The 26629-nt window shown below is 50.6% G+C and overlaps 1 protein-coding gene across 1 annotated transcript in view; it reads left to right on the top strand.

Moving 5' to 3' along the window:
- The first annotated feature begins 9696 nt into the window (after positions 1-9696).
- Positions 9697-26629, top strand: part of Phactr3 (phosphatase and actin regulator 3) — a 181227-nt gene continuing 164294 nt past the window's right edge. Inside the window, exon 1 of the mRNA XM_051185183.1 lies at positions 9697-10180. Within this exon, the coding sequence (XP_051041140.1) occupies positions 10063-10180 (118 nt within the window). The 5' untranslated portion in view covers positions 9697-10062. The remainder of the gene's footprint in view (positions 10181-26629) is intronic.

Genomic DNA, 26629 nt, shown 5'->3' with positions numbered 1-26629 from the left:
CTCCCTCCTCTGGCTGCCTCTTGGCCACCGTGCAGCTTGAGAAGGCTTTGGGGAGAAATGGGGTATCTCTTGTTGGACATCTTCTTGGGTGGCTCCCCACGTGAGGTCCCTGGGGTCCTATGACCTCTGAGGACCTGCAGCCTTCCTACTGCCCCTCACCACAGTACCACAGCGACCGCCTCCCCCATAATAAATCTTCCCAGCTGTGCATGGCCCAGTGCCATCACCATAATTTAGGCTACCATGTTGCCCGAACCCTCTCATTCCCATCTGATGGACACACGCCACCCTCCCTGTGAACGCTCCCTGAATAGCGGGCACAGGCACCAAAGAATGATAAATAGAGCTATCAAACCCCAACAGGTTAACCTGTAAGCCTGGGGCCCCGTGGTCTTCAGGCCACTGATGCTGGGCAACTGAGCCTCTCATTCTCTTTTCTATCATCTCAGGATCTGAAGGGAGTGGAGGCCAGAGCCCACCTGTGTCAGGACCAGCCTTTCATTCCACTGACACCCCCAAGACCTGGTGTTTTAAAACCTATAGGCATCTCTTGGCTGTATTATGTACACTTTTAGGTTTCTCCAGTAGCGACTTAAAGACTCAGGAAGCTCATACAAGGTAGCAACACAGAAAGGCAGGAGAATTTCTGTTGCACCACACATTGCTGGATCAGAGGAGAAACCGCTAGTACCCGGTGGGTGGCATGCCTTGTGGGCTGCCAAAAGCCAAAGTGAACGCTGACGCACACATCTAAGTGGAACGCTAATAATTGGTGGCCACCTGTGTGACAGGACAATAACTGTGAGTTCAGGCATGGCTCCTAACACAGATTGGAATGAGTTGATTCCTGGAGTTCTCATCTTTATGGTCATAGAATTTGTGACGTGTGTTATGGTTCCATCTATAACAGTGCTGTAGAGTACGTGTGCATGTGCATGTATGCGCGCACATGCATGCACTTGTGCGTGCATGCATGTGCATGAGAGAAAGAGAGAGAGATTTATAGACACACTTTAGGCTGTGTGAGTTGTGACTTAGTAGCACACTGTCTTAGGGATTTTATTGCTGTGAAAAGACACTGTGACGGTGGTAAGTCTTACGTGGAAAACATTTAGTTGAGGGGGCTGGCTCACAGTTTCACAGGTTCATCCATTATCACCATGGTGTGGAGCATGGCGGCGTGTGGGCAGATGTGGTGCTGGAGCTGACAGTACTATGTCTTACAGGCAACAGGAAGTTGACTGAAAGTCACAGAGGGAAGCTTGAGCAAAACACACGTCAAAGCCCGCCCCCATAGTGACACACTTCCTCCAACAAGGCCACACTCACCCCAATAAGGCCACACCTCCCAATAGTGCCACTCCCTTTGGGGACATTTTCTTTCAAACTACCATGCACATGTAGCTGGTATCTATCGTGGACGGCTGTTATGAGCAGGTTTTCCCACCGGCCTGGTCCCACAGCCACACCAGCCCCAAATAACACACAGAGACGCTGTATTAGATATAAATCTGTTGGCCAGTTACTAGTGTATCTTATTGGCTAGCTGTGTCTTAAATATTAACCCATTTCTATTAAGCTAAGTGTTTCCATGTGGTCTTATCTTACCAGAGAGAGGGTCCAGAGTTCTGCTCTCTTGATCCTACATTTTGAATCTCCTTCTACCTCTCCCCGAATCCTCCTAGTCTCCTAGTCCCACCTATCTTGATTTCCTATTGGCCAACAGGGCTTTATTCATTAACCAATAGAAGAAACATATTTGCAGAATGGCATCTCCCATCATCTCCTCTTTTCTGCCTAAAATAAAAGGATGGAGGGGTTTTAACTTTAACAGTAAAATATATAACAAAACAGTTATCAAACAAGAACCACAGTTAACAATATTTAGTTCATTAACATTTAGCAAGATTTAAAGAAAATATTCCACCATCTATCCTATCTTTGTGAGTCTAAAGTCTTATATGTAACTCATCTTTAATCCTAACAAAGGAAAACTATAACCATAACTATCTGTCTTCAATTCCATCAAAGACCACAGAAGGATAATAGATAAACTCTAAAAATGACAGAGATATTACCTGGTCAGTCACCTGAAGTTCTTCTGTAATCTTCCATCTTCAGCCCATAGGCCATACTGTGTCTGTCAGACTCCTTAGCAAAGCAGGAAACTTTAAACTGTCCATCTGTATTGGCAGTTTGTCATTCACTTTTCTGTGTCCTGCAGACTGTCTGGCAGACTCTTCCATGAAGCAGGAATCCTGTAGCAATGTCCATCTTGAATCAGCAGTCACTTTTCTATGGGTCCTGCATGTCCAGTTTATACAGCTAAATAGTCAAACAGTCCAGACAAGAGCAGTATCTTGTCCAAATGGCTAGTCTTGCCATATTGAAAGTAAACTCCATAACTAGTTTCTTCCATGTCCATATTCCTTTCTGACGCAGGTGGTGTTGCCAGGAGCAGTTGTGCCTCACTGTGAAGAAAAACCCAAAACCATTTTAAATGCCATATTCTGTAGGTCTTTGAAAAGTTTGAAGAATGTCTATCCATCTCAAATACATCTTACATCATTTTGAAAACCTAACTAACTTAACTCTAAGTTTTGACTATCATAGGTAACTATCTATACTAACCTGTACTAAATTATACATTACATTTGTATATGAGCTATATAAACAATACCTAAACAAGAGGAGAAATATATAATCACAAAATTGACCTTAAATTTGTATCAATAAAAGAAAATCCATTCTAAAACAAAGTATACATTTCTATACCATAATCCCCTTACCTTTAAAAAAGAGATTGGTTGTGATTATTAACAATTTATAACCAAGCCCATTTAAATGAAAACAAATATTTATAAGTAATATTTGAGAATTTGGGCATCGTTCTTTCCAAACTGCTTCCTGCTGGTAGGGGGCGCTGTCATGGGGATCCTAAGAAGACATAGAAATCTTGGCTGTAGTCTGCAAGGCTGCCTTGTCCCAGCTGTTTTGAATGCTCGATCACCTGGGACTCTGTTTCAGGGGGTCTTGTTTGATCAAACCATGTTAGGCAGGAAGGAATCCACAGCTTTTCATATTCTGTGGAAACAAAAATAGAAATCCTTGTTCCCAGTCACCTGTCCTTGGACTTAAATTTTGAAGTCAAAGTATTTTTAAAATTTTATGAATTGGATTAATCCAGCAGCATTTCTTTTATCAGTTCTTGCTATTTCCTCAGCAGTCAAGCAATACAAAGACAACACAACAGCATATAGTATCCGGATTCTTTTTGTGCTTCCCATCTTTACATGGTTTTTTATTACTATTTCTTTTATTTCTATTTTTTATTTGTTGAGACAGGGTTTTTCTGTGTAAGTTTTGCCTGTCCTGGAATTAACTCTGTATACCAGGTTTACTTCAAAACCACAGAGATCTATTTACCTCTGCTTCCCAAGTGCTGGAATTAAAGGCATGGGCCACTTGTTGAATCTCTTCCCAAAACCTCCTTGTCTCCTAGTCCCGCCTGTCTTGCTTTCCTATTGGCCAACAGTGCTCTATGCATTTACCACCATGAGAAACATGTTTACAGAATGGCAGCTCCCATCAGAGGGCAGGGTGTAAGTCCTTGCTGTGGTAAGCAGTAGGCAGAGTGCCTGAATCTGGCAATCACTTTGAACCACACACTGGATAGAAAGGAAAAGCGACTGAGTGGCAAAGACCATCCCTGAAACATGAGCTGTGGGTGATGCGTGAGCACTGTGCAAGGGACACACCCATGTGGTCACAGCAGCCATGGAACTGGGTCTGAGACGCTCCCTTGTGGCCCTTCGTGTTCCGGCCCTTTCGGCCCCTTCTGAAGGCCCCACGGGGGCCTGGGGTGGGGTTGTCCTGCTGGTGCCTTCGCCCCACCCACCACCCCGAGTCACACATCAAAGGGTCAAGGGGTGGGGCCTGAGGATGACAGCTGTACCAGCAAGGACAAGGTTCTGGGTACATTCTACTGTTTCATGCAGACTGGGCCCAAACCATCTGTCACTTGCAGGCAGCTGGCCGGGGCCTGGTGTGGAGCTGGTTTTAAAATCTGTTTGTTGAGTGACTGTCTGTGATGTGAGCCAGGGGTATGACAGGGAACTTGGTGCCCTGGGCCAGGACCAGGAATGGGCTGGCAGTGGGAGGCAAGGTGTGTATTCTTCATGGGGCTCACTCCGGTCACCCCCTTGCCTGGTCATCCCCTTTTGCCGGCAGCCCTCACTTCAGGGAGATGCAGGTTCCTTGCTTTGAGGGTACAGTGCAAAGACTGGTCATGGGGTCCATAACACGAACACAGAAATGGTGGCTGGGCGCTCTCCATCTGTGTTGTTGGGTCTCTTCTTCCCCCTCTGGCTTCGTCGTTACTTTTATTCCCATTGTGATAGATGCTTCCGTCCCTGCCACCTATGTAAGCCAGGGTCAGTAAAGAGCATATCAAAAGGCAGGTGTGGACCACGCTGAATGCACACGAGGCTCAGAGAGCTGATGTGATCGCCAGCCAAGACCACACACGTGGAAGAGGTTAGTGCCCCATCGTGTGCTCTGATCTTCAACTCTGACTTACAGGATTTACCAGATAGACTGAGAGTAAGCAGGAACCTGCAGGGCCATCTCCAGGGTCTCCCTTTGTAGCCCAGTTAGGCACGAAACGCACTATGTAGTTCAGACGCAAGTGCAGGCTTACCCAGAACCCATAGTCCTTCTGCCTCAGCTTCCTGAGTGCTGGGATTATAGATGTGGGGGATGCTTTTAGAAAAGTATTTATTTATTTGTTTGTTTCTATGTTATGTCTATGAGTGTGTTGCCTGCATGTATAAAATGTACCACACATGTACAGCCCGTGAAGTCAGGAGAGGGCATCATATCGCGGAACTGGAGTTGCAGATGGCTGTGGGCTGTCCTGTGGGTGCTGGGAACCAAACCCTGCCCTCTACAGGGGCAGCCAGTGCTCTTAGCCACAGAGCCACTCTCCATCTCTCGCTTGAGGAGATATATGGGCACATGTGTCTGTTGTCATGTGTGTGAGTGCACCTGTATGGGGGAACCTGTGTGTTGGTGTGTTGGAGGCCGGGGTTTGGCATCTGGCTCATTTCCACCTTCTGTCTTGAAGCATGGTCTCTCCCTGACTTGACTATCTAGCCAGCTTGCTCAGGGGATCCAATCTCTTCCTCCTGTGTGCTGGGATTCTGGATAGGGCAACATGTAGGGCACTGGGGATTGGAACTCCCTTTCTGCAAGATTGACCTCACTGAACCATTTCCCCAGCTTGAGGTTTTTGCTCAGGACACTGCCTTTGGCAGTCTCCTGGGCAGAGCCTTCAAAGCTTTGTCTGGTGCAGTTTCTCTCAGTGACCAGCAGAGGGCAGAGCTGGTTGACTTTTAGCCTGGGCATTCTTGTCTCGTAACTCTGTGGCTGACCCCGGAGTTTAGGCCAAAGGCATGGCTTGAGGAATTCTTTTTAAGTATCTGAAGTTTTCGTTCCAATCTTTTTTCACATCGAGGATGAAGAGAAATCAGTGGGGTCCTGTGTGTGTGTGTGTGTGTGTGTGTGTGTGTGTGTGTCTGTGTGTGTGTCTCTGTTGTGTGTCTGTGTGTGTCTCTGTTGTGTGTCTGTGTGTGTATGTGTGTGTCTCTGTTGTGTGTCTCTGTGTGTGTGTATGTGTGTGTCTCTGTTGTGTGTCTGTGTGTGTGTATTGTCCTTTGAACTAAGTGGAACTGAAACTGGAGTGGCCTCAGGTCACATGGAGCTGGATCCGTGATTGTGTGATGTCAGGGCTTGTGTGACCAGGCACCCTACATGCATTCCTTCCCTTGTCTGGCTAACAGCATTATTCCCTGGGCCCTAACCACATGCCAGGCACTGGCAGGCAAACAAGTTTCACAGAAATTCTTGAGTAGCTGACATTACTTCCCCACGCTGAGAGGGTGGCGTTCACCATCATCTCCCTATGATGCCAAGATGCTTAGTTCCTGGGAACGAGGATCTGATGGGCACTTGTGTGAAGGAGATAAAGACCCAAGTGCTGGGCTGGGGGAAGGGGCAGGGTTTATGGCTCACAGCTGGATCAATGAAGTGGGTTTAGCTAGCTCTCACAGGAACAGGCTCTGTAGGGGAGCAGCCTTCAGGTTGCAAATGTGGAGGGTTGGGGGTGAGGAGGGCCAGGGTGGACATTTTCTGCTTATACTGTCCACACCTCCACTTGGATGAGAGGAAGGTGTTGCCTGTCCTCCATGGTTTTGAGGTTCTGGAGTCCCAGCCATGGCTGCACCCATGTCAACAGCACTCATTCACCTCACCTGGGGCCTGGGAACTTCAGCTGTCCCCTCCTTGCACCTCACAGCACAGCTGTGCCTGATGTCTGCAAGAGAACTGCCCTGCCGGTGTGGGGAAGGAACACTCACACAAGCTGTGTGAGCCACTACCAACACTGGCCAGCACTCACCACCAGACCCTGAGCTGTTTCATGGGCCAGCAGAGAAGGGTACACGTGTTCACTCTACACCTGTGGGAACTTGGGCCCTGAGCTGTAGGTGTCTGGTCTCTGGACCTGTAACGGTGGCCACACCCCTTGGGGCGTGGCTTCAGGCCGATGGAAATGGAGAGGCTCTGGAGATGTGGCTTTCCTTTGCAAGTTCTCTCTGGCCGGTCAGCCAATCCGTAAGAAGGGCAGAGAAATGCTGCTCCTGCGATCCTTTGTACCCTTCTGTGTAATTGTTCCTCAGTGAGCACCCATTTATATCTTGGGTCTAGTGATATAAGTACATCCTCGCCTTCACTGAGCAAAGTCACCCATGGGCCAGCAGAGAAGGGTATAAAGGCAGACTCCAAGGAGGACACAGGATGTTGGAGCTGGGTCCTGCAAAGAGGAACTCAGAGCACTAGATGGCCCTGCCTCTCTGCAGGGACAACAGAACTCTGCTGTCCCTCCCATGGCTTTTGCCCTGGCTCTTCCCTCTGTCTGAGGCCACCTGTCCAGGACTTGACCTGCTGGTTTTCTCAAGCCTCTGCTCCCTGAGATCACTTCTGACTAGGCTCACTTCTCCGGGGAGTGCCTCCTGACCTCATTGCAGGCTTGTGAGTTCTCCATGGATTGTGACCAAACAGAGGCCGGGTCTTGACTGTTCACTGTGCTTTTCTGGGAAATCACAGGTTTGGGCACAAGGTGGATGCTCAGGAAATCTGAGGGCTGGGTGGGCACACCTGTGGATTTGCACTCTGTAAGAATGCAGCCAAAGATGGCCCAGAGGTTAAGAGCTCTGGCTGCTCTTCCAGAGGACCCAGGTTCAATTCCCAGCACCCACATGCCAGCTCATATCTGCCTGTAGCTCCAGTTTCAGGTGATCCAACACCCTCACAGACATACATGCAGGAAAATGAGTGCACACAAAGTAAAAATTAATTAAAAAAATAAAATAGCCTGTTTGAAGCAGCATTAGTCTTCAGGGCTTCCTTGAGTAGGAAAATAGCTTTGTTTTTTCTAACCCAGGATCCCATTGGTGCTCACTTAATGGGCACCCCTTTGATTCTGAGTGGAACCAGGTAAGAGCTTCAGCAGGTGAGGGGATACCCAGACTTACATCAGATCCAAGCCCAGCCTGATACCTGTAGCGCATCTTTAAAAAAAAAAAAAATACTAAAATAACTAGCAGACTACAAAGCTTGTCCATGTAGCATATAGAGTTCTGTAGATTTTTAGTGGATGTGCAAAGTCAGGAAGTGTTAAACACAAGAATCTCAAGAAGAAAACAGTTCCACAAGTTTTGAGACAAATTTGAAGCAAGCTTTAGTTAACTACTGGCCAGGATGATGGACTCTGGCCAGGATCATTCTGGAGTTCCCAAAATATGGTGACAAGTCACATTTTGCAGAAACTTCAAAGGCAAACACACAAGGCCACCATATTTCCCCAAAGGTCCAATCAGGGGCAAGCGTATGTCCTGGAGCATTTCCTGCCCACAAACCTCCCGAGCACATTCAGTGCGGATGGGTCAAACAAACTTACACAGGGGAAGTGAAAACTTGTGGTTTGTTATCTCCCACGAGCAACAGCCTCCAGCATTTCAGAAACTGCCCTTGGGCAAGGGGCGTGCAGGTTAGAAGCATTTTTTGTGTCATGGATCTGTTAGGCACAGTAATTAAAACCTAAAACATAACTTTGCCTCTCACAGTAGCTATTCCCATAGGCCAACTTTAGACCATCCTCACACCGTGCACCCATTTGGCTGTACCCTTCTGCCCTGCCCCTACCCTAAAGCTCTGTTATCTTTCCATGGATGTTTCTGCACAACGGGGTCAGAGGAGACCCCTTCCAAGATTTTCACAGCTGGCTTTCACAAGAGTGCTTCTCAAGGCCTGGCACATAGGGGCACTTAGCATTCCACTGTGTTGAAGAAACAGCATTTCACTGTGTAGGCTACAGTGGCTCCAAACTCATGCAGTTCTCCACTCTGCAGTGTGGGGATTATGGGTAGGAGCCACCATGTGACCTTTATCCTATGGTGGATGTCTGGGCTGCCATCATGACGCTTTACCCATTGCTAGGTCAGGGTGGAAGGGATAGAGGGCTTCCTGGCTATTTCTGTCATTTTGTTCAGGGAGCTTACAGAGGAGAATAGCTAGAGACTTTTACACGAACCCCTTGGGTTACTGAGGCTAGGAATTCCTTGGACAGGGGACTGAACACCCAGGAGGGCACACCCTCACAGTGCACAGGCTGGACAGGGTCTGAGGTCTGAGGATGACCTCCTGTAAAGGCCAAGGTGGCGTTCCTGTCTCCTTTGTGCCCAGGGGTCAGCAGGGATGGGGGTGTTAAGATAAAACTTTTTATTTTGGGAGGACCTGAGCCGTCACCTGCCCCAGGGGTGAAGTCTAAGCATTTCTCCTTTCTCTGACTGTCCCCTGAGAAGCTAGGTAACAGCCTGGCTCCTGCCCCCACTCTAACCCCTTCCTGGACTTTCCTTTCCTAGCTTTTCCTGCTGCGGAGGGGAGTTGCCAGCTCAACTCCAAGCGTGACTTACACAAAAAAAGTGATAATAGCTCATTAGCACCTTTTAGGCAAGGGGAGAGGGAACCTCCTCCATGGTGTTCCTCTTGTCCCGGGTGGTTTGCCTAAAGGTGTCTAAGGGTTACACCCTGGAAGGCACCTATGCCCTCTCCATGGGCTGAGGGGGTGAGTAGTGACCACGCACTCTATAATACCGCCTTTCCATGGCGGATAGGTGAGGGTGGGAAGACCATCCCCAAGAAAAGGGCCGGGGAACCAGAAGCCAGGAGTTCCTGGATCTGCCTGGAGAATGCGTTCGAGAGAGGCACCGCCCTCGCCTCAGGGCTCCTCCTCTCCTGTGGGCGGGATGGGGTGAGGGTGGGGAGGAGGAGGTCCCGCAAATGCTTTCTGTCCTAGAGCACCAGGTATGGGGGTGGGCGGATCATAACCCAAGATCCAGAGCCTACGTCCCCTGGCTTTGTGCAGTCCAGGTATTTAAGACCCCTCCCCATTACCACTCATTTTCACTCCCAGCTCCGTGACGTCATGCTCCTCGCGTGGCATGATGGGAGAATCCTAATGTTTTCCAACAGATGCTCCAAGAACAGCTTTCAGATTAAAGCAATTGCAAGAGCAAAGATTCTCCTTTTTCCCTTTTTTTCCGGGGGGGTGGGGGTGGGTGGGGGGAGGGAGCACCCCCAGACATTCCTTGAATTCTCCCCCAGCCCCAAGCGCGCTATAAACACTGACAAGAAAAAGTTTTTATTTCCTGGTTCAACTTTTTACCCCCCCTGGAATATAAACTGAAGAATGGGAATAAATACGAATAAATAACAAAGCGAGGCCGCGCACGCCGGGATGCGCCTGGCAGCAGCCTGCCCGGCTTTTGTCTCCGCACCTTGAAGCCAGCCCAGGCGTCCTCCTCCGTTTCTTCCCTCTCCTGGTCCCTTTTGCTTTTCCTTTAAAAAAAGACACCCTCTCCAGCCCCCTCGCCGGTGACCTTGGCTGCCTAGGATGCTCTGATTCCGTGTCTCCCTCCAACTTGCCCCCGCGCTGCCTTGCCCATGGCCGCATCCGAGGAAGGCAGCAGCTGCCTTGTGTCGCGGGGCCGCTCGCAGAGTGACCCCAGCTTCCTCAGCGACTCTTCAGCCACCTCCACGGACGCCGCCGGGGAGAACCCAGGTACCGGGCCAGGCGGGGGCGACCCGGCGGGGTGGGGGAGACAGGAGGCAGGTGGCATGGGGACCACTTCCCTACGGGCCAGAGCCCCCCTCCTTCACGGGGGGAGGGAGGATGGCCCAATTCAGGCGCCACCAGGGCCCTTGGTTCCTGTCCTCATCACTGGGGGCGGGGGGGGGCGCCTTGAAGCCCTTTGTCCAGAGAGGAGCCGCTTTGCTGGGTATAGTTGGATGCTCTGCAGTATGCCCTGTTCGCCGCCAGCCCCTGGACATCACATCCCAAAAGGAGCTTGCTGCTCTGGGTCTGGGGTGCAGCTGACTGACCAGGGGAAGGGTCTATGGACCACCTCCGCCCAGGGTTGGTGCCTGCTCTGTCCTCCATCCAGGCCCTCCTGTGTTCCTGTGTTCCGCCCCAAGGTTCAGGGTAACACTGCGCTGCTGGGGCCTCAGTGCCCAGGGCTGTCACTGGGCACCAGGACTCCAGCAAGGCCTGGCGCACCTGGGCGCGCCCTCCTCCCTGGACAGGTGGCCTGGACAGAGCTGCGGTGGGGAGATGAAGGACGTACACCCGACAGAGCTGGGTTTCTTTCCACTCTGTGGGGCTTGTCCACTCCTCCACACCCAAGGCAATGCGAATTGTTTAGGCGATAAACAGGTCACAGAGGCATCTAGGCGGCTTGATTGATGACTTTCCTGGGACCGGGGAAAGGCCTAATGAAGCAGGAGGGGGTGGGCTGTGTGCTCCCGGTCACCATGGAGACGCAGGAAGCAAAGTGATCATTAAAACCTTTCTCCACCAGAAGGCAATTTTCACTTCTCAGGGAGAAGTCAGAGCTTCTGAAATGGATCTTTCAAAAAAAAAAAAAAAAAAAAAAAAAGCAAGTGTGTGTGGTGTCAACTGCAGGGGTTCACCCTGTCTCTATGAAGCAGAGTTCCTCGTGGATGCTATTTGATAACGTCTTGCCTTCCTTTATAGACTTCTCTCTAAATGTGAGAACCCTTGAATGGGGACTTAATGGTGTTAAATGATTGTTAAATGATGGCATTAGTGTTGAGATCATCCCAGGGGGCCAAGGAAGGCTGGCTTTGTGGGGTTGGGATTCCATAAGACCTATATGAACTGCCCAGAAAAGCTCCCCCTTTAAAAAGTAGCGCTGTGGATACCTGGCCCTGATACAGAAATTTCAAACCCATAAACCCACCCAGGACTTGTAAGAAGATGTCTTTGTTAGGACTTTGACAATGTTAGTAGTCCCTGAGTCTGTCACATCTAGGATGGCAAGTTAGTTTCCATGGCAGCAAGCAGACCCGTAAAATAACAATGAAACCTTCCCTTAGTCATCTGAGAGGAAGCACCCATAAGGGAGGGAGGGCTCTCCCACCCCTCTGACATAGGAACACTTCCTACTGTGGAGATGAGTGGTCCCTCATCAGATAATCCTTCCAGCTCCTTTGTCTCCCTGGCAGTAAAAAGAGGCAAACTTGAAATGGAAATTATGGGGGGGAACTTAGCGTTGTGGCTGTCTGTGAGTGGAGGGTTTGCCAGGTGGCTGCTGCCCGTCCAAGAGGGAGGGAGCAGGAGGAGGGCTCTGTTGCCCCTGATGAAATTAAGCCACAGAAGGAGTTGTTGTCTGGTTCAAGTGGTCAAAGAGGAACCAGGTGAGCTGTTACAGCGAGGAAAACGTCTAAAATATCTATAAATTCCACGAATGGTGGGCGGGCCAGGTAATTGAGCATCCCTGGGTTGTGTTCAGTGCAGGAATCCTGGCAGAAAAGAGTCAGAATCTTCAATTTGGAAGAAACCCACAAGGCCGGAACGGGAAGGGTGTGGGGTGTGGAGGTGCTTGCATGCTCCTGTTGGTGGGAGACTTGCTACACTTTGGTATACTGCCTGATTGTCCGGGATTGCCTTTTAGGACTCTTGAAGTGTCTCGATAGGTCTGCTCCCATCCACTCTTCTATGACCCTCCACGGCACACATGTCTGGGGCTTCTGGAGGCTCTGCTGTCCCAGTCGGTTCTTGCCACAGGGGTTCATCTTGCCACACCTTTCATGGAGGGGCTCTTCCCTCTGTGTACTTGCTGCTGTAACCGGGGACCCCTGGTGCTGACCCCAGCCACTAAGCTGCTCAGTGGCCAGGTTCAATCCACGGAAGAACTGGCTTCCTCCATCCAAATTCTGCCTTACAGAACAGTCCTGGGTTGCGTTTACCCCACCCTACCCCAGGCATTTCCGTCAAAACTTAAAACACATTCTTGGAAAAGTAGACCAAAGGGTGCTGTGGTACCTCTCACTTCATCAGTGACGTCCTGTAGTGTACCCTGGCCCTGGTCTTCCCTCGTCCATCCCCTTACAGGTCCGCATGAGTGGACATCAGCCACCAGGCTGGGCCGTGTGGGGAAGCCCTCGGTGTAGGGATCTCCCACCCGTCATCCTATAAAAGAACTTCAGTCACCAAGCCTGGTCTCAGGGGCCTTTAGCAGACAGTCCCAGTATAGAGAAGACAGCCCTGTACAGCAGCCTCCCCTGTGAGCGGCCACGCAGCAATAGCCTAAGGAATGTGTTTTCCAGTTTAGCTGTGAGGAACTGTGCCGTGCCCAGGGTTTACCCATCATGAGCAACAGTGCATGAGGGCGTGCACCAGCTCGTGCAATGTCTGGGCCACGCTTGTTACCCTAGTGATGTTGCCCCTCCTGGTCGCTATACTCACTCCACCCCTTACAGGAGCTGCTTGCACAGACTGTGACAGTACCCACTGCCTAAGCCCTGGCCATGAATGCATTTTCCTTAGCACGAAGGGTGACATATGGGGTCTTGTGATAACTTGTGGCTCCTCGATTGCACTGAGCACATTTTCGTGGCTTCCCTGTGTATCAGGTTTCTTAGCATCTCTGCCTATGGCACGGGCTGGACCGCAGAGCTGAAATTATCTTTCCTAATCTGGTCCTCCCCGTGAGCCACCGGCTCAGCCCCAGCCATGGAGCCCCGTCTGCTCCTTATAGGTTTCTCTCTGTACAGTGTACTCAGCACCCACAGTGGAGTTAGGGTTTCTTCCAGAGTGAAGCCTGCAGCAAGAGGGAGTGTTCCCACGAGCATCCCTCCTCCCAAGGCTCGGGCTCCCTGGGGACCTGCTCCTTCTCTTGAGTTCCCGTGTTGTCAGGCGCCTGGCCACCTCCTACCCCATCCTGACTTGGCCTTTGCCCTCTCTGGCCTTCTCTGCAGTCTTTCCTCCGCCTGCTTTTTGGGTTTTTTGTGCTGTTCTCCATCTCACCTCCCTCCCTCCCCAGCTCATCTCCTCGGGCTCCAGATGCCAGGGCCACAGACCAGCCATCAGATGCTGGTAGTGCTTTTTGAAGTGTTTCCATGACGTGGCCATGGACGGACCTTTGGAGGGACCACTGTGCAACCAGGCAGGACTCTGCCCCAGGCTTCAACTCAGCGTCTTGTCGTCGGTGGTCAGGGTCTCTGTGTGACAGGCTCATCTGTGCTTTGTGACCCTGGCCCTTATCCTTCATCACCTGATATGGTTTGGGATGGGCTGTGTGGGAATGAGCTAGGAGGAGATTGCAGCCAGCTGCCTTTCTGCAGGGCCAGGCCACCTTTGCCTGTGGGGCAGGGATGAAAGAATACTTTAGAGGCCTCTCCAGAGCTGCACGGTGCTGTGTAGACTTGGCGGGTAGACTCTGGGCTAGTGTTCCCTCCCTCCTGCATGGCCCACTCCTCCTGCAGCTCAGCAGACGCCCCAGCTGGTTGAAGCACTTTTAACGTGTGATGATGGGTCTTGAACCTTCTTCTCCCACTGCCCTGGCCTCCTGGACCCTCCCACTTATTCTGTGTCCTCTTCCTACCGTGGGCTGAGCCCCCCTTCCCAACCCCGAGACAGCCTCACCCCTTGACTCCTTTTTTCTCTCTCCCCTCTGATTTACCCCACGGAGGGACAAGTCTTCTGCAGCCTTGCTGATGGGTTCTGTGTGCTCCTTCACCCCCAGCCCTCAGTGGGGTCCTCCGTCGGGGTAGCGAGGGCTGTAGCATATCACCGCCTGACCGGATCTTGTCACTTTCCCTTTCTATTTGCAATCCTGGAGAGTTCTCTTCCTCTGGAGTCCTGAGTTCTGGAACTCTCCCTCTGGCCCCTTGCAGAGTGTCTATGTGTTTTAATTAGCAGTGGAACTACGCAGTAATTACCTTGTCAGTTTCTTAAGGGTTATTAAAAATAATAAAACAACTACATGCTTTACAAAAACAGAGTTTAAAAACTAACAGTGTTTTCTGTTGATTATGGAAGTGTGGTGGGCGTCCACGTGGAATATGTTTGGACACTTCTGAAATTCCTGGCCCTTTTTTCCCACACAGAAGCCAGTGACCACAGGCTGTGCTACAGGTACTGGCCATGCTGGTTAATACTGGTGTACTGGATGCCAACATGTCAGAATATTGCTCCCTCTCTGTCCGATTTCTTCTTGGCCACACAGCCCCATCTTCCTCTACACTTCACTATTTGATTGCTGTCCGTTTGACGGACATATTGTGATCTAACATCACTGTAGCCACCAGCTACAGGTGGCATCTTAATTCCAAACGAAACATAGCAAGTTTAAACGACGATGGCAAATCCCTACTTGCATCAGTCACTTTTCAAGCGCTTGGTGGCCATGTGGCCCTGTGGTCTACATTATGGACACTGCGTATCTAGAACATTCTGGAAGATTGCACAGAGCCTCGCTAAATAGCAATGGTCTGGCCTGGAAGCTCCCGGAAGGAAGGGCCTATGTGCTTTCTCTTTAGGGTTCCCAGGGTTGATTGGCAGATATGCTGATATGTTTCAGTGGGTTTTGTGTTCCCTGCTGGAGGAGTCTCACCTCTCTTGGTCTGGTTATCATCTTTAAGGGGGAAGTCCTAAGCACAAATAATTATTTCCACAGGATTGATTTATTTCAATTCAAGTAGTTTTCTAATGTTCACCATGTAACACACTTGGCCTTTGTGGGTCTTTTTAGCAAAAGAGAACAATAAAATATAAAGAAATCCTTTGTCTGGGGGTAGATGGAGCCCTACACCGTGCTGTGCTGTATGAATGGTCTGTGACAATGGTAAAGCCTACTTCCTTCTTTAAGCTTCAGTTTCTTTTAAACTGTAAATTGGTAGCTGGGCTACCAAGTTCCAAGTCAGCCTGGGTAACTTAGACGTTGTCCAAAAATTAAAGATTGAAAGGGGAGTGGAAAAAAAAAAAAAAAACAGCTCAGTGGCCTGGTCATGTCATCTTTAGGGGGAAGTCCTAAAGTCCTAAGCACGGAAAGAAATGATTTCCACAGGGTTAATTTATTTCAGTTCAACTAGTTTTCCATCGTTGGACATGTAACTTGCTTGTCAAGTTTGCATAAGGCCCAGGTTCCACCCTCACTACTGAAGAAAAGATGTAACAGTAATAGTTATGATCCAGTGTCTAGAATGGGCAAGGATAAGAGAATTCTGTTAGTCCACAGTAAGGACATTTGGAGGCATAGTTATTAGGCTTCCTCGCATCCCATCTTCTCCTGGAATGGTCCCATCTGTCATTAGCAAGTTTAGGGAGGCCGTGAGCCAGTTGGAGGAAGGCGGGAGCCTGGGGTGGACAGTGTGTGGTCCACTCCAGTTCCCTGGGTTTGGGAACCCCTGTCAGGGGTTTGGGAACAGTGTCCCTTAGGGCCAAGGGCTCATTTCAATCAGTGATGACAAAGTTATGGAGAAGGATCCAGGTTCTTTTCTGGATTCTGCTCCTCCGTGTGTCAAAGCCACATGATGTATGGACAGCTGACTCCCAGCCATTGGCTCCAATAGCTTTGGTATGACCTCTGTGTCCTTGCTGGGTCATTCCTCCAAACTGCTGCTCACTGTGGGAGCTGCATCTGCTGTCTTCTGCATCCCAAGCCCCTCGGAGAGGCTTCCTTCAGTCCCCACTGTATCCTCTGTCCTGACAGCTCTGGGCTGGCACGCTGGTTTTCTGTGAGTGACGCTCGGATGTGTCTTCACAGTTTGTTTTGCTGTGTTGAGCTTGTTTTCTTCGCAAGTGTACTGCGACTTCCAGGGAAGGAACCTGCTCTGGAGGTGCAAGGAGGGTATGTCACAGTGCAGGCTGTAGCACTGGAGCGGGTGGCTGTGCAAGCCGGGATGTCCCAGGCTCCCTCTGCCCCAGGGGATAGAGTAGATGGGATGGAGGCAGCCCTGTTATTCCTGACTTTGAAAAGTTTTTCAGCCCATGCCCTACAACCCATTTTGTTTAGTGGCCCAGCTACAGTTCTGTAGGGCTCCAGAGCCAGGGAAGTAGCCTGTTAGAGAGGAGCTCACTTTTGTTAGGTAGTGGCCTGGTAACCAGTCTGTTTCAGGAACTGTCTTGGTAGTCCAGATTTCTATGTAAAGTGTGATTTTTTAACGTTGGCTTGTTCTGACACAGTGGCTTAAGTAAGTTCTATCAGGGGCTTCCCTGAGCCAGGAAAATGGCTCTGGTAATGCTCTGAAGACAGCTTTACTCTTTCACCTCCAGAGGCCAGCGAACTTTCTAGATGGGTGAAGGGGTCGTTGAAAGGCACAAGGAGCCACATGTTGGGTGTGACTTGAGCTTCTTGGGGCCCTTCCAGTGACACCCATCCATGTACACCTGCTTAACCAGAAGGGCCTTGAATGGCCACTCCCAGCTGCAAAGGAAATATATGTTGCAGGTGACCCTGCTCAGACACCGCTTCGGGGAGGGGGTGAGGAGATGCAGCACCAAGGACTCAGTGAGAGGCAGAGCAAGCTGCAGACTCCTTTATTAAGGAAGTTGGGCCCGCCTTTAGACCCCCTCCCATGGTCCCATTGGCTCAGGCGGCTGATGTTGCTGCATGTCCTTTCTTCGTTGGTGTCTTTGAGTTGGGTGTCTCTCTGCAAGCACTCTCTGGGATAGAGGCAGACTTGGCTCAGGGAGGAAGTGCCTGCCGAGCATGCTCCTGCAGGCTGGACTGGGCACTTACGGCTTGGGTAGACTGGCCACGGTTTCTCCTACAGATGTAGTCATTTGTTTGTTTTGAGGTCCTGAGTTTGTTTCCCAGTACTATGAAGAAAAGGGATGGAGGCCGGTACAGAGGAAGGAGGGCAGGGCTGACGACGGGGGAATCCAACCACCCAGCTATGGCCCCTGCACATCAAATTAAAAATAATACATCACATGATCTGCCGGCTGGTCTTAATGTCAAATTGAGACAAGCTAGAGTCATCTGAGAAGATGGAGTCTCAATTGAGAAAATGCCTCCAAAAGATCCAGCTATAAGGCATTTTCTTAATTAGCTGCTTATGGGGGAAGGGCCCAGCCCATTGCATGTGAGTGGGGCCATCCTACGCTAATGGTCCTGGTTCTATAAGAAAGCAGGCTGAGCAGTCCATGAGTAGCAAGCCAGTAAGCAGCACCCTCCATGGCCTCTGCACCGGCACCTGCTGGCCTCCAGGTCCCTGACCTGCTGGAGTCCTTGCCCTGACTTCCTTTGATGCTGGATTGTGATGTAGAAGTGTGAGCTGAATGAACCCTTTCCTCCCCAGCTTGGTTTCCAGGTCATGGCATTTTGTCACAGCAGTAGGAACTGAAACCCCTTCCTTTTTATTTAGACAAAAAGGGGAAATGTTGTGAGCTGTGTGTACACTGTGTGAAGGCATATTGCTGTGAAGGGTTAATAAAGAGCGGACCAGCCAGCTGCTAGGCAGGAAGCATGGGTGAGACTTCCTGGCAGAGAGAGAGGAAGGAGGAGATGAATCTAGGCACTCAAAAGATGCCATGGAGACAGGGAGTAAGTCAAACACAGGGCATGGGAGAGAGGAAAACGCCATGTGGTAGAATGTGGATTAATAAAAACATGGGTTAGTTTAGGCTATAAGAGATAGTAGGACAAGCCTACACTAAGGCCAAGCTTACATGATTAGTAAGAATTCTCTGTATCATTATGTATGAGCTGGCAGTCCAAAGACAACTCTTACTACAAGAAACTCTAGCTAAAACACATGACCAAAGCAACCCGTGGTGGTTACTAGCCTGGGCTTGTGGCTTGCATGGGAGAGTAACAGGGGAGGGTGACACCATTTTTGTGTTTGATGACATTCCTCAGGACCAAGCTTGGGCCAGGCTGTACGACCCAGATCTGGACACAATGCACATGCAGATTTCCCTTAGTTTACCCAGGGAACAAGACAGAGGACCACTGTTGCTGGCAGATGCAGTCTAAGTGACCACTGGCTGGACAGACATGAGCTTCTTGCCACTTCTGGTGGCCCAAGGGGCAATTAAACTTCCTTCAGCTGACCCACTTGTGGCCACATACATGGTCAGGCACTATGTGGCAACTGCAGGTAGTATTAGCTCACATATGTAGCCATGGTCTTGTAAGATTATGTTCCTGAAGACGCTGAAGTCTTACTAGTTTGTATCTACGCTGTTTTGTGCGTGTACGTTGAAAAGGCTGTTAGCCTATTGCTCAGAATGTAGCCCCTTTGTTGAACCAGTTGGGACTGGTTTAAAGAGGTTTGAAGTGTCTTAAAACACGAGCTTGATGCCCGCCTCCCTTGCCTGTCTCTGCCTCTCTTTCCCCCTCTGTGTTTTGTGTGTGCACGTGTTGTGTGTACAGGTGTGTGTGAGTGTGCGTGTGAGTGTGTGTGTACAGGTGTGTGTGAGTGTGTGTGTACAGGTGTGTGAGTGTGTGTGAGTGTGTGTACAGGTGTGTGTGAGTGTGTGTGTGCACATGTTGTGTGTACAGGTGTGTGTGTATGCACATATGGTGTGTACAGGTGTGTGTGTGTGCACATGTTGTGTGTACAGGTGTGTGTGCATATGTTGTGTGTACAGGTGTGTGTGCACATGTTGTGTGTACAGGTGTGTGTGTGCAAGTGTTGTGTGTACAGGTGTGTGTGCATATGTTGTGTGTACAGGTGTGTGTGCATATGTTGTGTGTACAGGTGTGTGTGCATATGTTGTGTGTACAGGTGTGTGTGCATATGTTGTGTGTACAGGTGTGTGTGCATATGTTGTGTGTACAGGTGTGTGTGTATGCACATATTGTGTGTACAGGTGTGTGTGCACATATTGTGTGTACAGGTGTGTGTGCATGTGTTGTGTGTACAGGTGTGTGTGCATATGTTGTGTGTACAGGTGTGTGTGCATGTGTTGTGTGTACAGGTGTGTGTGCATATGTTGTGTGTACAGGTGTGTGTGCATGTGTTGTGTGTACAGGTGTGTGTGCATATGTTGTGTGTACAGGTGTGTGTGCACGTGTTGTGTGTACAGGTGTGTGTGCATGTGTTGTGTGTACAGGTGTGTGTGCATATGTTGTGTGTACAGGTGTGTGTGCATATGTTGTGTGTACAGGTGTGTGTGTGCACATATTGTGTGTACAGGTGTGTGTGCATGTGTTGTGTGTACAGGTGTGTGTGTGTGAGTGTGTGTGTGTGTGTGAGTGCATGTGTGTGGATGTGTAGTCAGAGGTCAACCTCAACTGTACTTCCCCAGGAGCACCCACGATGTAAAGAAATGATGTCTCTTACGGACCTGGAGCTCAGTGAGTAGGCTAGGCTGCCTGCTCAATAAGTGCTAGAGACCCTGTCTCCTCCTCCCCAGCACTGGGATCACAGGAGTCAGCCTCCCTGCCACAGGGTCTCAACACTTTACTCAGCATGCAGCATCCCGGCCCCTGCACCTCACTGGGAAGCCGCTTTCAGATGGAGCGGTCTGTAAACAGAGGCACAGCCATCCACAGCCCATCAGCACACGGGCTCAGGCCCTCTTCCATTTCTCACCTCATTTAACCAGAATGGCCACTTGGGCAGGTTTTTATTCACTGGAAGTCAAGGCAGTTGATGGCTGAGAGTCGGTCAGCCTTGTGCAGGGTTGTGGGAGGTCCCAACTCTGATGGCTGTGCTTCACGACCTTCTTTGTTAACACCCATCATTTGCATGTGTAGCTTGGCAACCCACCCTCCCTAGTGGACACATCAGTCGGCTTTGACAGTGGTTAGTTGGCAGATATATAATGACTTTATCAAGGAACGAGGAGAGTAGGAGCTGCATCTGTATCACTTGTTAAATAAATGTATTTATTGCATTATTATGCAATTGTTTTGAATAGAACTCTTTTCAAAAGTTGTCTAAACGTTTGCCTGTCTCAATAATTTACTAATGAACTATGCTGCTGTTACTATTTATTATTATTATTATTCCTTTCTTTTGTGTTCATTCTTGAACATTTGTATCCACATGCAGATAAGAATCGTCCTGAGGGTTTAATTAAAGTCGGGAGAGAGGCCATACATCGCCTTCTGCCTTCTATTTGGAGGAGAAGCCTTGGCTTAGGTGGAGCTGATTCTGGGATTAATGTGTTTTTCAGATCCCGTGAGCTGCTGCCCCTTGGTTCGTGTGTGCAGAGGACCTGGCATGTGCTTGCAGTCCAGGGACTGCCTCTGCTCCTGCTCTGAGGGTGCCCACAGGCTTTACTATTCTCGTATGCTCTCTGTGTAGACAGGGGTGCAGGCTCTCTGTAGAGAAGCCCAGATTTTGTGCATGCCTGGCAAACACTCACAGATAGCTATGTCCCCAGCTCTCATGATCTGCTTTTGGTGTGTGTGTTGTGTATGTTTGCGTGGAAGCCAGGGGTCAACGTGGGATGTCTTTCTGAATGACTCATCTCCCTATCTTCTTGGTAAAGCTCAGTCTCTGAACCCAGCACTTATGGATTATTTGTCTGGTGAGCCTCAGAGATCCCTCCTCTTCCTGGACACTAGGACTGCAGTTATAATGGCCATGCTCAGACAGCTTGTTTTTGTGGATGGTCAGAGGGAAACTTCTGCTTTGTGGGACCAACTCAGGTGGTCCAGCTTGTGCCCTCATCTGCTGAGCTGTCTTCCTGGCCCCTTTACAAACGTTTAAAATTGGCACCATTCTCTCAGCAACAATCACCGTGGTATTTGCAGTGTGTTTGGCATCATGAGTCCTCCAGAAGGAACTTAAAGTACCCTGGAAGACAGATGGGTCCTAGGCAGACCAACACCATTTCATGTAAGGGACTTAAGCATCTCTGGATTGTGGTCCTAGTTTAGCCCCTGTGGAAACCGGGGCAGGTCTGGATAATTTTTAAATCAAATATATTTTAATGAAAAAAAAAAAAAACCGTGGTCCTAAAATAATACTAATGCCATAGTGGCAGATAATTGAAATGTAGAAAGATTCTGAAAACATTTGCTGGATACAGGCAATTGAGGGACCAGTGTGACAGAGGCACACTTATCCCATCGGTTTCTGATCCACTGATGTTTATTTCTCTGCCAGCTGCTGCTTACACACTGCAGTGTGCATGGAGAGTGGAGTGGGGTGCCATGAAGATGGCCACGCAGCCTAGAAAGCTTCCTGGTCTGGATGGAGTATCTGAGGCAAAATGGCGGGCTACGTATGTGACGCCTGCCAGACACTCTGGCCACCCATCCTCTTTAGTATTGCTTCTGGCCCTTTTCTGCGGGGTCACAGACTTGACCCTAGTGCCTCAGCGGCCTGCAGTAGCACGCTTCCAGACCGGTGGTGTCTGTTAGCTGCCAGGGTGGATGTTCTAGGTTGGGCTTAGATGTGGCTGTTCTCCGTGTCTACCATGTATCTCAGGTCTGTGGTTCCGTCCAGGGATGTCTGCCTCTGGCAGGGGTGGAACTAAACACACAGGAACTTTCAGGCTCAAATGGTAGCATTTGACCCTGCAGATTCTAATAGAGTTGACACATGGGCCAGTTTTAGGCCAAGGGGAGACTGCCCATTGCATCCCTTTGATGGTCACAGGGAAATGATGGTAAGACTGACCTGTGCTGCTGGCCCCCAGCAAGCTGCGCGGTGGGCTCCTGTAGTCAGCCATCTTTGATGGGGAGCACCTTGGTGTTAGGAGGCCACCTGGCCAGGCCCTGAAGGACATGGGCAGGAGCATAGGTTCATCAGAATGTCTGGGTTTTCCTATCAAGCATTCACTGTGGTCACTCTGTGAGTCTTGGTTTCCACACTTGCAGAGCGAGGGTCTCTTAGAGTAGAGGCTACTCAGAAGCTCAGTTTGTTTATTGTGCAGTGCCTGGAATCAGGACTAGCCCAGGTCCCCTGAGTCATCTGAAGCCTCTCCTGTCTCCAGGGAAGATCTCCCCTGCAGGCCTGGAGTGTCTCCTGTGCCTCTTGGGTGTGACAGAGGAAAGCTGTGATCCAGTGCGTAGCCTAAACTTCCAGATGCTCCAGTCTTCACTGGTCACTGGGATTGCTCACTGCTGCCAAGGAAAGTCTAGCCTCCCTCAAGGAATTCTCAACTCCATTTGCACAGCCTGGAGCAGAGTGAGTGCACAAGGGACCCCTCCTTCAAGGCATCGGCTCTCATTTTCCTAGGAGAACCCAAACACCAAGGCCAGGGGATGATTCATAGGGCAGCTGGTGCTCTAGGCTGAGACCGGCCCCTTTGACCACGAGCCCCGTGGGTTCTGAAGTTGACGCTGGGCTCCGAAGGAGTGTGTGTTTGCAGGGTCTCTTGCACTCTGTGCTGGCTCAGAGTCATCCTCTCCTTGCTTTCCATGTGCCTGGAGGTGTTTGCTGACTCATCATGTGGCCATCTAAGCATGCTGCTCTGTGCTTCAGTTGGCCTGGTCTGGCAGGCTCTCTGGCAGATGGGAGGAGCCAGTGTCCCTGTCGTCAACCTTGGAATGCTAATGTGACTTATCTGGCCCCTGAGGTAATTATTCCAAGCGTCATGGTTGCTCTGCTTTGATGGTCTTTAACGTTTTCCTAAGTCATTCCACTCCTTGGCATATTCTGGATCCTTTACCTAAGGGTTTGTCCTGCCCCAAGCCTCACCCTCCGCATCCCAACCACCTTGCCCTTGCTCAACACTGCGCCTGGACCGGATGTGCAGCCAGTGACATTTGTCTCGGTTGCTGCCTCTTAGGCGACAGAAGAAAAGCAAAGCGTCAGAAGAAAAAGAAGATTTGAAAGGTTAAGCCACCAACCTCATGGTGACGGTGACCCGAGGCTAAATGGTGTGACTGCTGGAAATTCCACGAGCTGGTAAAAGTGGCAGAGGGGCTCAGAGCATGGCTCCGCACTCACACAGATTGCTAAAACAGGCCCGCACATTGGTGGGTAATTAGTCTCTCTGTGGCTTTTAAAAATGAGCTGATCCCAGTTTATTCCAGGAGGATGTGCACAGAGCAGCTGTTCTCCTGGGGGAGTATGCGCTCTGTCTCTCCCCCTCTGCTGCTCTCCTGGTGCCGGGCTTGAGCTGGAGGCCTCATCTCAGTGACCCTTGACAGGACCCTTTCCTTCAGCTTCCTTGGGCTCCGCTAGAATTTCACGGGTGACATTTCCGGCCCTAGTGCTTCTCAGAGACAGGACTCGGTAGCGGTAGCTTTCCTGGCATTGAGAGTCTGGGAGGAAGAAAAAGACAAACTGCACGTGTGGTCCTTATCCCTCCCAGCACACTGGGAGCCAATTACAGTACCCAGCATGCTGCAGGCATCACACCACCTTCCTGCTATGGGTGGTCTAGTGGGGGAGGGCTCTGGTGGGCTTGGCACAGGTGGCTGGCTGCACCATCAAGCTGGAGGAAGCTCGCCCTGCTGCTGTATAGGGAAGTACCGCGTCCAGCAGACTGTGCACGCTGGGGAGGTTCCAGGGTCGGGAGATCACTTGAACCAAAAGGCAGGTTGGGGAACCATCGTAAGAGGGAAGGAAAGGAAAGAGAAACGTGTGCATGTGCACTATTGACACTGTGAGTCTGACCCACGCATTCCCAAGACCTTCCCCTAGTCAAGGGTTGTGGGGTGGCAGCTGAGTGAGGAGGATATGGCTTGAACCTGAGCCTGCTGGGCAAAACGTCCAACTCATAGAGTTTCTGACATGCCTATGAGAGAATTGTGACCCTGGCTTGCTAGGAAGAAGAAGTGGTGATGTGTCCCCTGGGCTGTCTGTGTGATATTTGAATACCCTGGGGTAAAGTCAAGGAGTTTGCCCAGCAAGAACGTGGGGGTAACTGGGGCATGAATCCCACACCTGGGGGGGGGCGCGGAGCAGTCTTTTCTTTAGGACATGGGTACAAGAGGCTGATGACTAGATAGGCTGGCTGTTCTGACCTGGGAAGTGACTGTCTGGACCCCAGTGAACTTTGGGAGCCTGGAGTTAGATGTTGGATAAAGTTCTCCTCCTGGGATGTGGAGCTGGGATGGTGGCAGCTGGACCACACTGAAAGACTTGGGACCCCTGTTGCTTAGCCTGAGTCCTGCTGGATGTTGACAGAGAGCATGGCCATAAGCAACTGAGTTTTGACCCAAGCCCTGAGTGAGTGTGGAGACAGACTCTTCCCAGAACCCACTGAGAATGCAAAGCTGGTGACTCTGAGGTCAGCCTGGGGCTTGAGAGAACAGGGTTCGCTCCATAGCACCAGGGGCTAATGCATGGTTGCTAAGCGCATGACCTGCAGAGCTGGGAACTAACAGGGAAAGATAGCCACTGCCCTCGCTTCGCATGGGGAAGCTTGAGGTCTCAGGGAAGGGTGTAGGTCGGCAGCCATTGCTGTTCCCCCAGATGTTGACCCAGGCTGCCGTAGGACACACAGGGTATTGTCTCTCCTAGCTCCACAGACCTTGTAAAAGGTGGTCTTAGTTAGGTTTCTATTGCTGTGCAGAGACACCGTGACCATGGCAACTCTTACCAAGGGAAACATTTCATTGGGCCTGGGTTTCAGTTTCAGAGGTTTAGTCCACCGTCATCATGGTGGGAGGCATGGCGGTGTGCAGGCAGACCTGGTGCTGGAGAAGGAGCCGAGGGTTCCGCCTCTGGATCCATGGGCAGCATCAGGAGACTGTGTGTCACACAGGGTACAGCTTGAGCATAGGAGGCCTCGAAGTCCATCATCCCTAGAGTGACACACTTCTTCTTTCAAGGCCACGCCTCCTAACAGCACCATTTTCTATGAGGAAAGGAGGCAAACCGAACTCACAAGTGTCTCAGGTTCCTCTGACGTCTGTGTGTCCATCCCTGTCTGCTCGGTCGCCAGTCTCTGAGGGGCACAGCAGATGGAAGAGTTCACCTGGGTCCCAGCACCATCTTCTTGCAGAGAGTGGCAGGTCCCACAGGTCGAGGGCTTTGTCCCTGCACCTCAGACACAAGCCTCGAGCCCCTGGGTCACCTAGCCTATAATTCTGACTCGGGGGTGATGCTCCTACTGTGCGTGCACTTGGTAACTTTCACTTACAGTCATCGCCTGCTATTTTACCTCACACGACAGTCCTTTGCTGCCACTGCTGAGTCCAGCGTGCTGTCCTGATGTGACCTTTGCGTGAACCTTCACATGGGTCCTGTGCCTGTGGGAGAGGTCTCCTGCACTTTCTGGGTTGTTCAGCATTTGTTCAGCCCCACAGGCCTGCCATTTGATGAGGAGGACAGGTCGCCAGAACACAGCGCCTGCGAAGGCCTTTGTTGTGAGGGACTGAGGAGAGTCCCCCAGCAGCTTCCCACTTCGAGACCCTTTTGGGAAGGGACCTGGTGGCAGACAGACATATGTGCCCTGGATATCCTACAGGCGGGAGGCATGTTGAGACTTGACTGAACCCCTGCTTTCACGCTGCATTGGAAACTGTGTGTCAAATCCCACACAAGGGACTAGACAGGGCCAGTACACACGGCTATGTCGCCAGGGGCCTGAGGGCATTGCAGCAATCTCCGCCAATAACTTGGATAAAGATAAACATCCTGCACAGCTCTGTCCTGTGTGAACGCTTCGGGTGCCCAGGTGCCATCTGCAGAACACAATATCCCGGGCACTGAACTGACTCGGGAGCCTCTAACTCAGCCTGACATAAAAGAGTAGTTTTTTTTTTTTTTTTTTTTTTTAAGTCATCCTTTAAATCTTAAGTTCTAGTTTTACAGAAATGCTATAGAGAGAGAAGAGAAAATCCCCCTCGTAGTCCATGCCCTTTCGCTGTTTCTGACATTGATTATGATTAGTGTCTTTGTCTTTGTGTCCTTTGCCTCACCCGCCGCACGCCCCCCCCCCCAGCCTCAGCTGTGATTGAGGTGTGTCTATAGGCTGAAGCCTACACTGCACCAGAGGCCCTTCAGCTTCCCTTAGAACGTTCTCTACCCCAGGCTTCCCTCCACAGGCCACTAGGCATTCAGTTGTCTTCCTGTTAGGACCACCCCGCCTTGTTCTGGGCATGCCCCTCCAGTTGTGAGCATGGCTGATAGCCATTTACAAGGGGCTTCCACCCAGAATTTCAGTGGGAGTCTCCCTCTGTCTGCTCCCTGTCCGTGGAGTCCCGAGCCGTGCAGCAGGCTCCTCTTGTGCGTTCTTCGTGAGTTCTGCCTACGTCTGTGGCCATGTCACCTACTCTAGGCGTGGGACACCATCCAGCTCCCTGCCAGCTCTGTGAAGGCCAAGCTGGCCTGAGGCTGGTTCCTG

The sequence above is a fragment of the Phodopus roborovskii genome, unplaced genomic scaffold (assembly GCF_943737965.1).
Source record: "Phodopus roborovskii unplaced genomic scaffold, PHOROB, whole genome shotgun sequence".
In the NCBI taxonomy this organism is placed as follows: Eukaryota; Metazoa; Chordata; class Mammalia; order Rodentia; family Cricetidae; genus Phodopus; species Phodopus roborovskii.
The sequence above is the reverse complement of the archived record's forward strand: the minus strand, read 5'-3'. Positions and strand labels throughout refer to the sequence as shown.